Genomic DNA, 15,557 nt, shown 5'->3' with positions numbered 1-15,557 from the left:
TACCTTCCTTCTTTCGACAGAAGTTGCTGTGTAAAATTACAGAACTCTTTGATAAAAGGAACTAAAGTATATGAAAAACGTTCTAACTCTCTGAGTCATTACTTGAATTTAAAAATAGCTATGGTCAGTATTTTTGTCTCCACTCCAATATGGTTCAGAAAGACATGAATCATTTTTGTTTTTTCGTATTTCCCAAATGATAGCCACGTTGAAACGGAAGTGATGTATGCAATTGGGTTCAGTTTGTTTGTGAAATAACGAATGTACACTTCAGATACTGATCTTACTGTACTTTTGGGAATTCCTTTGACATCTCACATAATTATTGCTTATAAAGGTAAACATTGTGTAACCATAGCAACTTAGTTTTTAAACTGAAAATTTTTTCCCTTTAGCTTTTAAAGTGCAATAATTTCATACTGCGTTTACTCTGGTGTCACTACATTGTAAAAACCAGAATGAATTGCACGTAATCTTTCCTCAGTCTTTTTTAAAGAAGGGCAAAAATTCAGCCCGTTTAAAATAAAAATTTTACATTCAACTGATTTGTAATATGAGGGCTAAATTGTCTTTGATACAGTTGCTGAACAATAATGAACTTTGCAAATAATAATGTAGTTAAATATCAGGGAATGTGTTTATCCTGGGCCTAATAGAACATAAGTCATATGTCAACGATACTGCTAATCACATATCTTAGCTAAAAATTTTACCAATAAGATTGACTAGGAAATTTTAAAAAGTAACACAACTTTTTTAAAAAGACCTCTAAATTTATGAGTCCTTTAGCTTAATTTCAAACTACTTCTCAAGGTAATCAGAATTTTGAAGAAAATAACCTAACTTTTAAAAGCATGACTTAAATACAGTACTACATACTTGCTAGCAGAGTAGTTTTTCTCTCTTTCTTCCTTAGTTTTGCCATATTAGATGTATTCTAGAAAACTAATCTGTGTTAGTTTGGCTTGTTGAAATTTTTTGCATATATTCTTTTGGAAGGCAATACTTAAGTCTGAAATCTCAAAATAGTCATTTGAATATTAATTTAAACCTTAAGTTCATATGTGTAACTTTTGAATCTATGCTTATTAAGAAAAGTCAGTGAAACTTCGTGTTTTCATAAGTACATTAAGTACTTGTGTATTGGGAGGAGGAAAGAGAGCAACATCAGCATTCTTCTAGTCCCCCATTACAGTATTAAAATGTTACTAGTCTGCCTATCTATAAAAACCTTTTTTACTTTGAGGTATGTATGGTTTGGCTAGGTGATCCTTCTATTTCTTGTTGCTATCATCTGTCAAATCTCGTTCCCCAGTTCTACATCTGGATCATGTTTGTGTGTCATCAGGTGATTTCATTTCTTTATAGATGGCATTTTGAATATACTTAACTATTTAACAACCTCTACACAGCGGTCATCTCTACTTGGCTGTAACCACCTCCACTTGGCTCTAACCACTTCAATGACCACATCCTACAACTTGTCTCATCTGCTGCAATAATCTTTGCTTCTGTATGTTTGTTCTTAACTACCGTAGACACCAGGAGCGATTGCTTTTAGCTACTCAACACTCACTCATACTCATTTTCAACTTAATTCTTTTTCTTCTACCTGTTTACTTACCCACATCAACCCTTCTTGTTTCAAAGGAAGATTCCCTTTTCATAAGTGAATTTTTCTACCTCGAAATCACCCTACTTTCCTGCATCTTTGTGATTTTCCTTCATCAGTTATTCCTTTTCTTTCCTACACTTTTCCTTTCTGATAGACAAGTTCTTTAGCCATAAACAATGTTAATCTTGATTTAAAAAAGAAAGCTTTTTAAAAATCATTTTTTGGCAATTGCCTAATTCCTTCTTCACAGTCAAACTTCCTGTAAAAACTTATCTATGGTCACTACCGTGGCCATTTCTTTTATTAATCAACATCTTAGCAGAGAAAAGGGACATAAACTTGAAATATTAGAACTGAAAAGAACTGGAAAAACCATTTGATCAGCCGGGCGTGGTGGCTCACGCCTGTAATCCCAGCACTTTGCGAGGCCGAGGCGGGTGGATCACGAGGTCAAGAGATTGAGACCATCCTGGTCAACACGGTGAAACGCCGTCTCTACTAAAGCTACAAAAAATTAGCTGGGCTTGGTGGCGCGTGCCTGTAATCCCAGCTACTCAGGAGGCTGAGGCAGGAGAATTGCCTGAACCCAGGAGGCGGAGGTTGCGGTGAGCCGAGATCGCGCCATTGCACTCCAGCCGGGGTAACGAGCAAAACTCCGCCTCAAAAAAATAAATAAATAAATAAATAAATAAAAAATAAAAAAATAAAAAAACCATTTGATCAGTTTCATTTTTTTTTTTAACAGTAAAATGAAGGTACTCTTAAAAAGTACGTAAGGGTAGCTGACTTCTGTTAACTTCAACTTATGAAATCTATATGGAACCCTAATGTATGTGAGAAGGCCCCTGAAATAATAAGGAAAAGTCAACTAAGTCCTAATGTTATTGTGTGGCAAAGTGGTGTCACAGTGTATATTCTTTGACTCTGGGCCACCATAAAAACCCAAACCACGTACTTTTCCTTAAGACAGTAATAAAACATATTTTAGATTTCTATCTAGAAGAGTTAAACTTTAAAAAAAAATTGGTCCTATATTATGCAAAATGATAGTCACTAGCCAAATGTGGCTAGCTAATGTAACTCAGGAACTAAGTTCTTAATTCTGTTTCATTTTAATTTTAAGTTAAAAATGCTTATTGGAAAACTTTTCAGTGCGTTTGGAACAACTTGTGCACATGTATCTACTGCCTCAACTGTAAATTTTATGAAATCTGAATACAGATCAGTTATATCCAATGAAAACTTAGTGTTTGTGTTGTGATATGCTGCAAGTGTAAAATGCACAACAAAATTTGAAGACTTGGTTAAAAATGTAAAATATCTGATACCTTTATATTGATTGCAAGTTGAAATAATATTTTGGATATGTTGGGTTACATAAAATATTGTTAAAATTAATTTTACCTGATTTTTTTTACCTTTTAAAAATGTATTTACTACAAAATTTAAAACTATATATATGGCTATCCTTATATTTCTGTTAGACCATATAGATCTAAGCTTTGGGTAGCTTAACAATTATATGTTTTAAATGATAGTTTTACATCTTCAACCATTTTCTGAAAAATGTAATACAGTTTTTATATGGAATGTTCTAACTAGCAGACCATTGATTTATTTGACAAAGCACCTATAAATAGAAGAAAAACAACAGTGAGGTTTATGGATAGTTGTGTTAAAATATTTTTTTTTCAGCGACGAGATCTAAGTGTAAAAATACCAATTTTTTTAAGAGAATGGATAGTTAGGTATCTGTATATGTCAGTTACAATTAATATGCCACACTCTTTCCTGTGATGGACTTGGTGGCAGTTACAGTCTAGATCTTGGCCTTCAATATATGCTGTCTTTTAGTATCTTTTGTGTCTTTATCTTCTACTGGTTAGATTTTTGCATTTATGACATGATACCCTATTTAAGTTGCATAAGGAGTTTGAAGATAATATATAATACCTTATAATTCTTTGGCATGGTATGTATAGTAGAGAGAGGGATATTTAGTATTTGTTGAATCAGTGCTGTGATATTTTTGGTGAATGTTTTAAAAAGTAAGATATTCTTGGCCAGACACGGTGGCTCATGCCTGTAATCCTAGCACTTTAGGAGGCTGAGGTGGGAAGATCACTTGAGGTCAGGAGTTCAAGACCAGCTTGGCCAACATGGTGAAACCCCATCTCTACTAAAAATACAAAAATTAGCCAGGCGTGGTAGTGGGCACCTGTAATCCCAGCTACTCGGGAGGCTGAAGCAGGAGAATTGCTTGAACCTGGGAGGTGGAGGTTATAGTGAGCCAAGGTGGCGCTACTGCACTTCAGCCTAGGTGACTAAGCAAGACTGTCTCAGAAAAAAAAGTAAGGTATTCTTGCCAAAAATTTTTAGATAATTTCAATGTACTGGACTGTGTAGAAATGAGCCAGATCTCACCATTCTTTATGAACTTTTTTATATTCACCTAGTTGAAGGCAACTTTGGGATTATTAACATTTCGTTTTGAAATCATGAAGGTAGATGCTAAGGTATGGGCTCTGTATTACAATTTAAAACAGACTTTGAGAATTTGAAATGGACCTTAGATAATGATATAACAAGTCATATTCTTCATTAGATAAATTCAGAAACTAAAAATGGCCCAAATTGCTTAAATTCCAATAGACACTGGTTGCTTAAGTAAAAAACCTGGGAGGTTTGTTATTATCATCTTCTCCCTCACCCTTATATTCACTCTATTAACATGTCTTATAAATCCTAATTCTAAAATATATATATATATATATATTTTTTTTTTTTTTATTCTTTTTGAGATGGAGTCTTGCTCTGTCACCCAGGCTGGCGTGCAGTGGTACAATCTTGGCTCACTGCAACCTCCACCTCCCAGGTTCAAGCAATTCTCCTGTCTCAGCCTCCTGAGTAGCCGGGATTACAGGCACACGCTACCATGCCCAGCTGATTTTTGTATTTTTAGTAGAGACAGCGTTTCACCAAGTTGGTCAGGGTAGTCTTGAACTTCTGAACTCATAATCTGCCTGCCTCAGGCTCCCAAAGTGCTGGTATGATGGATGTTACATTGGAATTGCCATTTGAGACGCTGATTACCACTTGTGGAAGTTTGTTTTGCAGACCCTGACCTAGTGACAGATGAATGAAATACATTTTTATTTACCAGAGTACAGTGAATTTGAGAGGGTTAGGGAGATTTTTAGCTGTTTTTATAGGGTGATTGTAGCTAACCCACTATGACTTTTTGGCGTTTTTTGGTATTTATTTAGCATAGATTTAATAGAGGTTTTAAGTTAACACGCTTGTGGATAATTAATATGGTTGAAAGAGTGGTTTTATGACTGACAGAAGGTTTTGGTTTGGAGGCCTAGAATAAACACCATTAATGGGTAATATTTTTTTGACCTCCCCCTGAGAGGGTTATTTAGCATAAAGGTTACATGAGTAAATAAATTAGAGTAGGGATAAAGGAATGTGGGGTAAATACAGTTAATTGGGGAAGATTTTATTATTTTAATTTTTACCCTATGACTTAAAGTTTTAATGTAAGAATTGGCTACCTTTAGCCTGTTTTATAAGTTAATAAATTTTTTTTTTGCCTTTTAAAAGGTTAGAGATTATATTTTATAAACTTTTAAAAATACTTTGCCAGCCACCCTGAGTGAATTCCAACATGCTGAGATTATAGGTGCGAGCACCATGCCTGCCTTCTAAAATATGTTTCTATCTCTCCATCGGTGTGGCCATGTCCTAGTTAAGATTACCTACTCTACTGGATTACTGTAGTAGTCTCCTAACTAGTCCTTTGGCTTCCATTCTTCTGTCCCTTTAATTTGTTCTTTATATCAAAGCCATAGAATGTTTTTAAAGCAAATCATGACTTCCTTACTTAAAAATTTTTAATGAGTTGTCAATAAAAAATACAAACTTGGTAACTTGGTTTACAAGGCCTATCCCATGACCATACTCACTTATCCAACTGATAAGATATTGTCCGTCATTATTGCTTGTCCCAGCCGCATGGACCACCCGTCAGTTCCTTGTCCTTCAGAAATGTTTTTTCTTCTAGAATTTATCACAGTTGCAGTCAATATTATTTATTTGTGTGTATGGTTCATGAGAACAAGGATTGACTATTCATAATTTTTGTTTCCTCAGCTTGGCACAAAGACTGGCAAATACTATATGAATACAAGCTACTTCATGTATGGATGGATGGGGCAGATGAGTGATTGGCTGACTAGATGTTACTGAGCCTCTGTTTCCCATTTACAGATTTGTTAACAGTACCCACCAAATGGCGGCTGAAGATTGTTGAGAGTATTTGTGATGACTGTTTCCATGTCATTCTCTCTCCTCTGATTGTCCTTAGCTTATCTAGGAAAATATGAATTATTTCCCAGCAGATTTCTGGTCAGTTATTGTTTCTAGTACAGTATGTTACAGCTCAAGTTTCTAACTCATTTTATTTATTGAAGATTTAAGTAGCTACATTGTACTGGAGTATGGATGTTGGAAGAAAAGGGCTGGAAGGGTATATGCCCACTCATAGATAATTAAAGGAAGAGTAAGATTATCATTTAGAGTTAGGCTCAGCTCCAAGTACCAGAGATGCGAAATTACAGTGACTTAAACAAGGCAGGACTTTTTATTTCTCTTTAACATTAAAATCAGAAAGTAGACAGTCCAAGGCTTGTATGGCAGTTCTGTTTGGCAAAGTCCTCCTGTATGGCAGTTCTGTTTGGCAAAGTCCTCCAAGACCTAGCTCCCTTCTAGCATCATAGTTTCACTACCCTAGACTATGATTCTTTTTTGGTTTAAGATAGTGGCCAATCATCTGTGTTCCAGGAAGCAAGCTGAATATGCTAGTTGGCCTTTAAGAAAGTTTTCTGGGAGGCACACAACACCTCTACTTAAGATTTTGGTCAGACTTTTTCATGTGGCTCCTAGCTGCAAGAGAGCTAAGAAATATAGTCTTTATTCTGTGATGCTCTGTACCTACCTAAAGCTGGAATGGAAGCCCGGAGGAATGGACAAAATACAGATCTTTGCAGAAAATATATGTAATATAAATATGTGCCAACAATCTGCAGTATGTAGTACTATTAACATTGGAAGGGTTAACAATTTACCTGTGTAATGTACCAGTGGGATCAAACCACTTGAGGTCTTCAAACAGTATTGGTTATTAGCCATTTTGGCATCATGACTGTGTAAAAATTAAATAAGTGGCCTGGATCATAAATATATTACATACAGAGAGTTAAATCTGATCTATTATGAAGATTGTGAGTTGTGTTTTAAATATGTAGTGACTTTCTTGCAGTGGCTCTAATAATCACATAGATAGTTGCATAGATTCTGGCCTGTATAGCCTAGAAAGCAGCTCTTCCTTGATTTCTCCCTCGTCACGTTCTACCTCATTTTCTTTTAACTTTATTCATAAAACTTCTTTTTCCCTGAAGTATATGGATAGAGGAGGCATAGCTCAAGAAGATTGGTGAGGATTCTTGATCTGCCAGAAATGTTTTCTGAAACATGGTTGGAAGCCACTTCCTTACCATCTTTCACCACAAGCTTTTTGTTCTTGAATACTCAGAGACCAGCTTGTTACTTGGCACAGAGTTGCCACTTAATATACCCAGAGTAAAGTATTCCATTCTATGATAATGAATATGGAGTTCACAGATGTATAAGAGAAAAGATGAGGTTTAGGTTGGATTTTAATGCAGAAAGGAAAAATCGTGTCAAAAAAAGAAATTCTGGGTAGGAACCCAAAAATTCTCTTACAGTGACTTGATGTTTTTCTAATGAGTAAAAAGGTTTAAGCCAGCTTTACCATTATGTGATTCTTTTAATAGTAGGAATAAGCTCTTGATAGGATACATTTTAGTATAAAGAATAGAAAGATTATAAAGTTGTCAGAGTTGAATTTGTTAGCTTATTAAAAACTTAATCTAATATGGCCTAAAAAATAAGTACCAAAGAAAGAAAAAAAACCACATCCGCTTGATATTTCTTGAAGTGGAAAAAAATGTTGATCTTATAGTTTGCACAATCTTTGTTAGTAATTTTTTGTCAGAAGTATTTTCTCCATTTCTAATTTCTTAAATATTTACTTATCTCCTTTTCCTTGACGATGTGAGTTCCTTGAGGGTAGGGGCCTGTCTTATTCAATAGAAGATGACCCAAGACATTGCCGCTAATTTAAATAATTTTTCTTAGTATTTCTCTTAGTGTTTTTTTTATCTGCTTTTGATTTTATAATGTACCATAGGCTAATGCTTTCTATCCTTTTGCCCAAAGGAATTTTACAGTCTCTAAACTGTAAAATCCAGTGAAGGTACAGAATGGAAAACCTGTAGTCTTTCTTGCCTAAGTTTACTGCTCCTTCTCTGCAATTAACACTTAGTATGTGTTTGTCTAGTTACTAGCGTCTTAAAGGAGCTTTTAGCAGACTCTCAAGGGACCAAAAAAAAAAAAAAAGTTTGGGGACTTAGCTACTGAGTGGGATCTCCAAACACCACTAGTCTGAATTACCTCACTTGCACTGAGTCAAGGGGAGGGGAAGTTTAATAGCCTTTGATCCACTCACTGGCTTCCCAAGGGATATCATTCAGGTATCCCAGATACCCATAACAATAAGGTTCACAACACTATGAAGTAAATTCTGTTAATGTCACTTAATAGATGTTAAAATGAACACAGAAACGTTATTAAATGAGTAGCCCAGGATCATAGAGTTAGGTTGGTGGAAAGCCTGGATTAGAACGTAAGGCAATTTGACTACAAAATAGCCTACATTCTCAAGCACTGTACTATTAGTCTATTTCTCCTAGATAAAAATCTCTGCAGGTTATTTTCATTTTATAAGGGTCAAGAAATTTAGGCTCAGGGAATTTAAGTAGTTTGCTTAAGGACACACCTAGGAAATGATGGAATCAGAATTGAACTTCAGGTGGGCTGACTCCTGAGCCCTTAGTTTTAGCCATCTCCCCATACCTTTGTTTTATATCCTGTCAACTTCTGAAATTTTAATTGTTGACTTATTAAATGTATGAAATTTACTTTGTTGTCCCTTAATGCCTTCTATATTTTCTGGTTAAAGTGTATGTATACTAACACAACCCCACTATTCTTGTTTACAAATTTCCAACCCTTTCAGAATCTTGTGACGATAGAATTCATTTCAGTGAAGTTATTTATAGGTGGGAGAAAGTGGAAGGGAACTATGTGACACAGTCCCTGCCTTCTGGTAGTTTGCTTTCTGTCTGGGAAAGACTTAAGTATGGAGGTTGACCTAGAACAAAAAACAGGATGTACCTACTTAAGTCTAAGTAGATGAACTTATGTACTAGATACTTTGGAACAACTTAAGATTGTTAAGATAAAAAGAGATTTTGCTTTAGGGCTCAGGAACCCTGAAGGTGAAATATAGGATATTGTTGTTATAGTTGTTTCACTTTCAGATATTTCAAATATCGCGATATTTTTGATGCAGTCATGTGGAGATGGATAACATAATTAATGTGTTAAATATTTACGTATCTTTAATGTGGCTTAAAAGTATTTTATATATTTTAAAATATGACTAATGAGTTAGCATATTTTAATTGGTACAAGTATGTTAGAGTTATAGCTTCTTTCATAGATTGGTATATTTGATAGCTTTCAGTGGTTCTTGTTTTAAATTCTGACTTTCCTATTTGTATCATGCTTTTTTTTTTTTCGTTTTTATGGCTTTAAGACGTGCTCTTTATTGTAATAAATAGTATGTTCCTTTGTTACCTAAACTTTTACACAACCTTTATAGGTTACCTGTTCGTTAAGATTACTTTTATAAGCTTGTATTATAGGTTGCAAAGATCTGGAGATGAGCAGGGAGAGAGGGTGTGTCTGTATGTGTGTGTACTCAGTGATAGCAGAATAGATTAGAAAGAGTATGTGTTTAAAATTAGATACAACTTTATTAATTTGCACAACTTTGGGTAAAATACATCATTTCCGAGTCTGCTTATTCCCACTGTAAGCAAGGTTATTGCGTTAAATGAGAATGTGCAGCACCTAGCATATCACAGATGTTCAAAAATAACTATTATGTTTATTAATAAAAAGACTAGTTAATATGAAGAACACAGAATGAAGGGGGACCATGGTATTTTCTTTGTAAGTTTTCTCTTGAAAAATATCCCCCATGTTGGGTAAACAGAGGAAGGAGAAAAAAAAAAAAAACTCTGAATTGACTGGTTTTGACATTTATTTGTGGCTTTGGGAAATTTATAGGGAGGGAGACTCTGCATTACCCTTTGCCCTTTTGACATAGGTAATTCAGGACAAAGGACACTTTTTTTTCATGTAGCTCTTAGCAGATTTTTAAGGCTTTATTCTCTATCCAAATGGGAAGGTGGATTATTTTATTTCTTTAGTGAAAAATCAAATGATTTATATAATTTTAGAGTTAGGATTTCTACATTCTGAAATTTTTACTTTTCCCTTTGACATATGAATCAATGATTGATTAAATTCACCAATTTAGAAATTGTTAGACAATCTTAAATTTCATTTATTTAAACTTTTTGCATTCCAAAAAATAAAATATATCTGGCAGATTAAAACTGATCTTGGCAAAAATACAAATAAAACAATTTCATGGATTTTATAATCTCATAAAATATTTCTCCATCTTTAAACCTCTTTTATGAGTTCATTGTAGGCATATTCTTATTGCAACTGTGATTATAGGGTTAAACATTTGCTATATTGTAACACACGAAAGCAGTTAAGCCAAGCACTTAAGCCGTTTGGAATTGTTTACTTGCTAAAACCGCTGTTAGTCAGCAGAGGCAGTACACCAGATTTCCTTGTGGCTTTTAGTGGAAAATGTTAAAAGCACACTCATTTTTCAGTTATAGAATTTTTTAGTTTGATCTGGATTAGTCACAGAACTGGCATGAACCTTCTAATTGTGAAGGCTGTCCAAATGCACTATTTTTTTCTCCTGCTAGAGGAAGTTACATCCCGAACAGTAGCTCAGATCTCTGGTAAGTGTAACATGTGAGCATTACTAGGCATTTCATCCTGCGGGTCTGCAGTCTTTGCTCTTCAGACTGTTGCTCAGTTGGAATGCTTCTGTGGGACCGATACTGAGGTTCTGTAGATATTTTTTAAGGACCTACTCATTTGGGGATGTCAGAAGTGTTTTGCAAGATCATCTGAGGAACACGAAAGCATCTGAAATCTACTGAAAAGGATAACTGTAGCGGTTTTCACAGTGGAAGGAAACTATATTGGCAAAGAGGCAGATGATTGAATAAAGTAGTTGGCTCAAAGAAGATGCACAGTCTGCTGTTTCTTCCTCTGAATGAAGACTGTTTAATGGAAGCTGTATTCATGTGGAGATCAAAGGAAACACTGGAATGATAAACTACTAGGTCTTTTTTTTTTCTTCCTCTTTTTTTTTTGAAGAAAACAAAAAGCCTGAAGCAGTAATTTGAGCTCAAATGCCTTCTAATTCCGTCACAGCCTGCTTGTTCTATTACGATTCTCCACTAACACCATTTCTGCCTGGTGCCTATGCCCTTTTGCTGGAGCAGCCACAGACAACTGCCTGATGGAGAAAGAATGAACGCTCTGCCTTGCTTATGCTATCGATGGAAATAAAGCTAACTGTGTTTCTTCTATTATATGGGAAATCTGGATTAATCAAGCTGTATTCTAGTACCAAGAGTCCTATTGTCTCTTGTGGTCTGACTCATCACATGTAAATGTACTGCAGCTTTGCTATTAATGCAGAGTGTTTTTTTTTTTTTTTTTGCCCCTTTCCCAAACACTGAAAGAATTGTAAACCTCTGAGCTTCATTTTCAGGATTTGTGCTGAGCTCTAGATCTTTTTTTCTGTGAATAGTATCTGCATTAAACCAGTGATGCTGAAGAAATGAAGACAAATTAGAAGTGGAAACAGAATAGTGAGATTTTATTTTTTATTTTCAATTATAAGCAAAACAGCTACTGGTTAACTATATGACCTTGCAGGCAAGAGTGGGTATCGCTGTGATTATCTCTGTCACAGCAGTTGTTTCTCATTTCATTCTATATTGTGTGGTGTTGTGTCACCAAAAACAATGATTGTTTTGTGCAAGTAAATTTCCGAGGTAGAGCAGTAAGACTATTTTGGTAGGGGAAAAATATTTTTAAATGATCTTGGACTCAGTTTTAGTTATTGATATGTTGGTGTGAAATTTCTTCTTAAGTATTGCAGTAACCCAACAGAAATAATAGAATTTAGTTATTTTTAGGAAGTTACAAATTATGTAGTCATAATTTTAAACTTGTTTTTCCAATAGTACTTATTAACTTAGAAAGAAAAAAACCGAGCTGTGCTGTTCAGAGAATGTTTGTAAGTGTTGTACAGAAGAGCAGGAAAAACTACTTGTGCTCTTCCAACTGTGACTTTTATCACATAGCTTGGAATTTAGCGTTTTAAAAGATCGAATGAGTCGAGTGTGTATTGTTGTTTTGGAGGAGGTAGAAGATGAATCTCCTGCATTCATTTCTAAATTGCCACAGGAAAGTAAATCCCTACATTCTCCACCTTCTGGAAATGTATTGGTAAGATATGTAAGTTTATATGTTTACTATATTCTACTGAACTAGTAGTGTAAATCTTGTTTTTTAAGAATAGATGTAAGTTTCCACTAGTTTCTTTACAAACCCAAATTAAAGCAATATGTGTGTAAATATGATGCAATAATATTTTTGTATAAAATGCACACTTTTCATTTTACTTTTTCATATGCTGAAATAACATTTCAGTCTTCATTAATTTATTAAGCTCTTAAAAAGACTTTAAAAATAATTTGAGAATTAGTAGTTATGGCAACCACGTTTCTGTTTTCATTTTGTGGTTTCAGAAACTGATGTAACAAGAATCAGGAACTCTGCATATTTTAGGAAAGGTTGACTACTCCCATCAACACCAAGACATGGCCTTTTCTGTAATGAATTTTATATGAAAAAGAATCCTAGAAAGGTTTTTATGAAATTCACTCTTTATCTTTTACCTTGGTTTTAGTGCTACTGTCAACTGGCTCCTTATTTGACTAGTATAGTATACCTTATCGAGAGACTGTATTGTTGATTAAGAAATTATTTTATTTATATATGCATATGTTTGTCTTTTCAAGTTATTTAAGTATCTAGTATTTTTTTGACTTTGATTAGTGGCTATTTGCATCAACTGCCAGGTTTGCTTTCTTGGGATTTGTGTCTTTATACTTGTAATGCTAATCTATGTAAGATAATTTGATGCCCCAAACGGACCTTTTCAAAAGAGGCTTCCTTCGTGGGCTGGAAATTGCTTAACAAGTTCTGTCCCACAGGTAGATGTTAAGATGTCACATTTGTATTTGGGAAGAGTCTTTTTGTGATGTATACAAACAAAAGGCTTCTACTTATAAGAAATAAAATCTGGTTATGTTTATTCTACCTAAATTGGGTCAAACTGAATTGATTTTTTTTTTTTTTTAATGGGGCCTTTTTTTTTTTTTTTTTTTTTCTTTTCCCAAGGAGGAATCCTGTACTTTGGCATGATTTGGTTTTGTGAAACTTCTGGCTAATGTCAAAAAGTGATTATTGCTACAGGGAAGAAAACTTGTAGATTGAGAAGCTATGTATACATAACCTTAGTCACCCCATATGGATGATTCTAATGTTTTTATTACTCTCTTATATTTTAGCCATCACTGGTACAAGCTATATTTAACGGAGATCCCGACGAAGTTCGAGCACTAATATTTAAGAAAGAAGATGTTAACTTTCAGGTAAAACAGTTAATTCACTGACACCAGCCTTTGAAACTACTTTTTAAAATTCTTTCCTAGAACTGTGATTTTTATTTATAAGACATTATTCTGTAACAGTTGTTTTAATTGAGGGCAGAAAGATATTGAGGCAAAAGGGAAAACATTGGGCATAAACTGAGGACAGTAACTGAAAGTGCAAGAGTACTAGAAGCCAGTAGGGGTCTTTTGTTCTCCCAGCTTTTACTTTGAAGTTTTCCAAACACAGGAAAGTTTAAAAAAACACTCTGACTATCCATGTACTTTTCACTTGTGTTTGGCATTGATAACATTTTGCCACATTTGCTTTCTCTATTTATTAATATACAACTTTTACGTATATATGTATTAAGTTGCAGAAACCATGATACTTCACTGTTACATGCTTAACTGTACATTTCAGATGAGTATTATTTTATCTAAGATCACATTTGCTTTCTGTAAATAATGATGGTGAGAATTTTACAGTGACTGTTGATTAATTTCTGTCAAATTGGTCTTTCAGTAAAGTCATTGAAAAGTTTTCAGACTTATAGTAGTATATTCAGTGCTGACATGTTGGACAGTTTTAGAAAGAGTGGATATATGGATAATTTTCTTTCTCTGTATGTTTTTTCAGTGGCCAGTATTTAGTTTACTAAATTGTAGCTAAAAGTACATTATGTAATCTATCACAATTATATCCACTAAGGTATATATTTTTACCAGAAACAAATGTACCCCTGAGATACGGAGGGAGTGAAGAGTCATATGATTCATAAAGTCACAGTGGCAGCACCAAACAGATGACCTAGAAATGATTGTGGTTCTAAGAAAGCATCTGTTGCAAGCTCATTTTTAACTCTCATCTTTCCTCCTTTTTTTAATACAATACTGCTATGACAACTTAGGTAAATACCAAAAGGTTTTACCTTATTTTAAAAATATGGATTATCTGAGTAGAGTTGAATCGTTGGCTAAAACTGTTAATTCTAACATCAGGTAATGACTAGAATGCTATCATTATATTTTTTTCTGAAGCTTTTTCTAAGTGAATTGCCTTCAAGTTTATATATAGTTGGAAACATGCACCTAATTCAGGATGGATGGATGGAATGATTGATTGATTGATGTATTTAGAGACAGAGTCTAGCAGTGTTGCCCAACCTGGAGTGCAGTGGCACGGTCTTGCCTCGCTGCAACCTCCGCCTTGCGGGTTTAAGTGGTTCTCCTGCCTCAGCCTCCCAAGTAGCTGGGATTACAGGCACCCGCCACGATGCCTGGCTAATTCATGTGTTTGTATTAGAGACAGGGTTTCACCATGTTGGTCAGGCTGGCCTCAAACTCCTGACCTCAGGTGATCTGCCCACCTTGGCCTCCCAAAGTGCTGAGATTGCAGGCATGAGCCACCATGCCCAGCCAGAATTTATTTATTTTAAATGGACTGTTTGGTCGCTTTACCCGGGGTATACTGAAGAGTATGCATTTCTTAGAAAATAGCTAAAGGGGTATAGATGCGTGAAAAGGTGGAAAACATGTTTTCTGTTTTGTTTAACTCTTAAGATTTTATTGTTATTTTGCTTTTATTTTAATAGTACTAACAAATACTACCTTGGTGAGCAAGTTTTGACTATAATTCCATTTACCAGTGCTAATTTCCCCATCATTATAAGATTATTATAGCTAACATTACTTTTATGTTATATATAATCAGTTTATCCTAAATTTAAATAAAAATATTCAGAGTCATTGAGAGCATCAGTTCACTCATCAGTAGGTCTTTCTTGAGAGTGGCTCTTTGATAGTTGTCTTCAGTGATACAAAGGTTTTAACAGCAACTTTTATGGTTGCTTTTAGGCCTTTTCTCTTGTAACCCTTTCTTAGTAGTTGAGAACATTGTCTTAATGTCAAGATTTGTTAACTTTTTGGTCATTCTTTGAATTTAAGATGGTAAATATCTTCTGATTCTGTTTGATAAGGAATCATAGGGGGTTTTAAAAAGCAATGGATGTTAAATTCACTGACTTTTAATAGTTAATAAAATATTTTAAAGCTTTTTGTCTGTGTGACAGTGGTGTTTTTCCAAAATAAATTTATTTAAATAAGTATTTGGAGAATGACATTGGACT

At 34.5% G+C, this 15,557-nt stretch overlaps 1 protein-coding gene across 15 annotated transcripts in view; it reads left to right on the top strand.

The window, feature by feature from the left end:
- The window catches only part of ANKRD28 (ankyrin repeat domain 28), a 198,113-nt gene that overhangs the window by 57,967 nt on the left and 124,589 nt on the right, over positions 1–15,557 (top strand). For 4 of the 15 annotated variants that reach the window (XM_032258975.1, XM_032258968.1, XM_032258958.1 and 1 more), the window contains one exon: positions 13,348–13,431. In XM_032258975.1, coding sequence (XP_032114866.1) covers positions 13,348–13,431 — 84 coding nt within the window. Of the gene's footprint in view, positions 1–9,359; positions 12,230–13,347; positions 13,432–15,557 lie in introns of those variants that run through there. The other 11 variants (XR_004262917.1, XM_032258982.1, XM_032258944.1 and 8 more) reach the window with 8 other exon arrangements.

Source organism: Sapajus apella, unplaced genomic scaffold, assembly GCF_009761245.1.
Source record: "Sapajus apella isolate SASKATOON/1434 unplaced genomic scaffold, GSC_monkey_1.0 scaffold4, whole genome shotgun sequence".
NCBI lineage: Eukaryota > Metazoa > Chordata > Mammalia > Primates > Cebidae > Sapajus > Sapajus apella.
The sequence above is the reverse complement of the archived record's forward strand: the minus strand, read 5'-3'. Positions and strand labels throughout refer to the sequence as shown.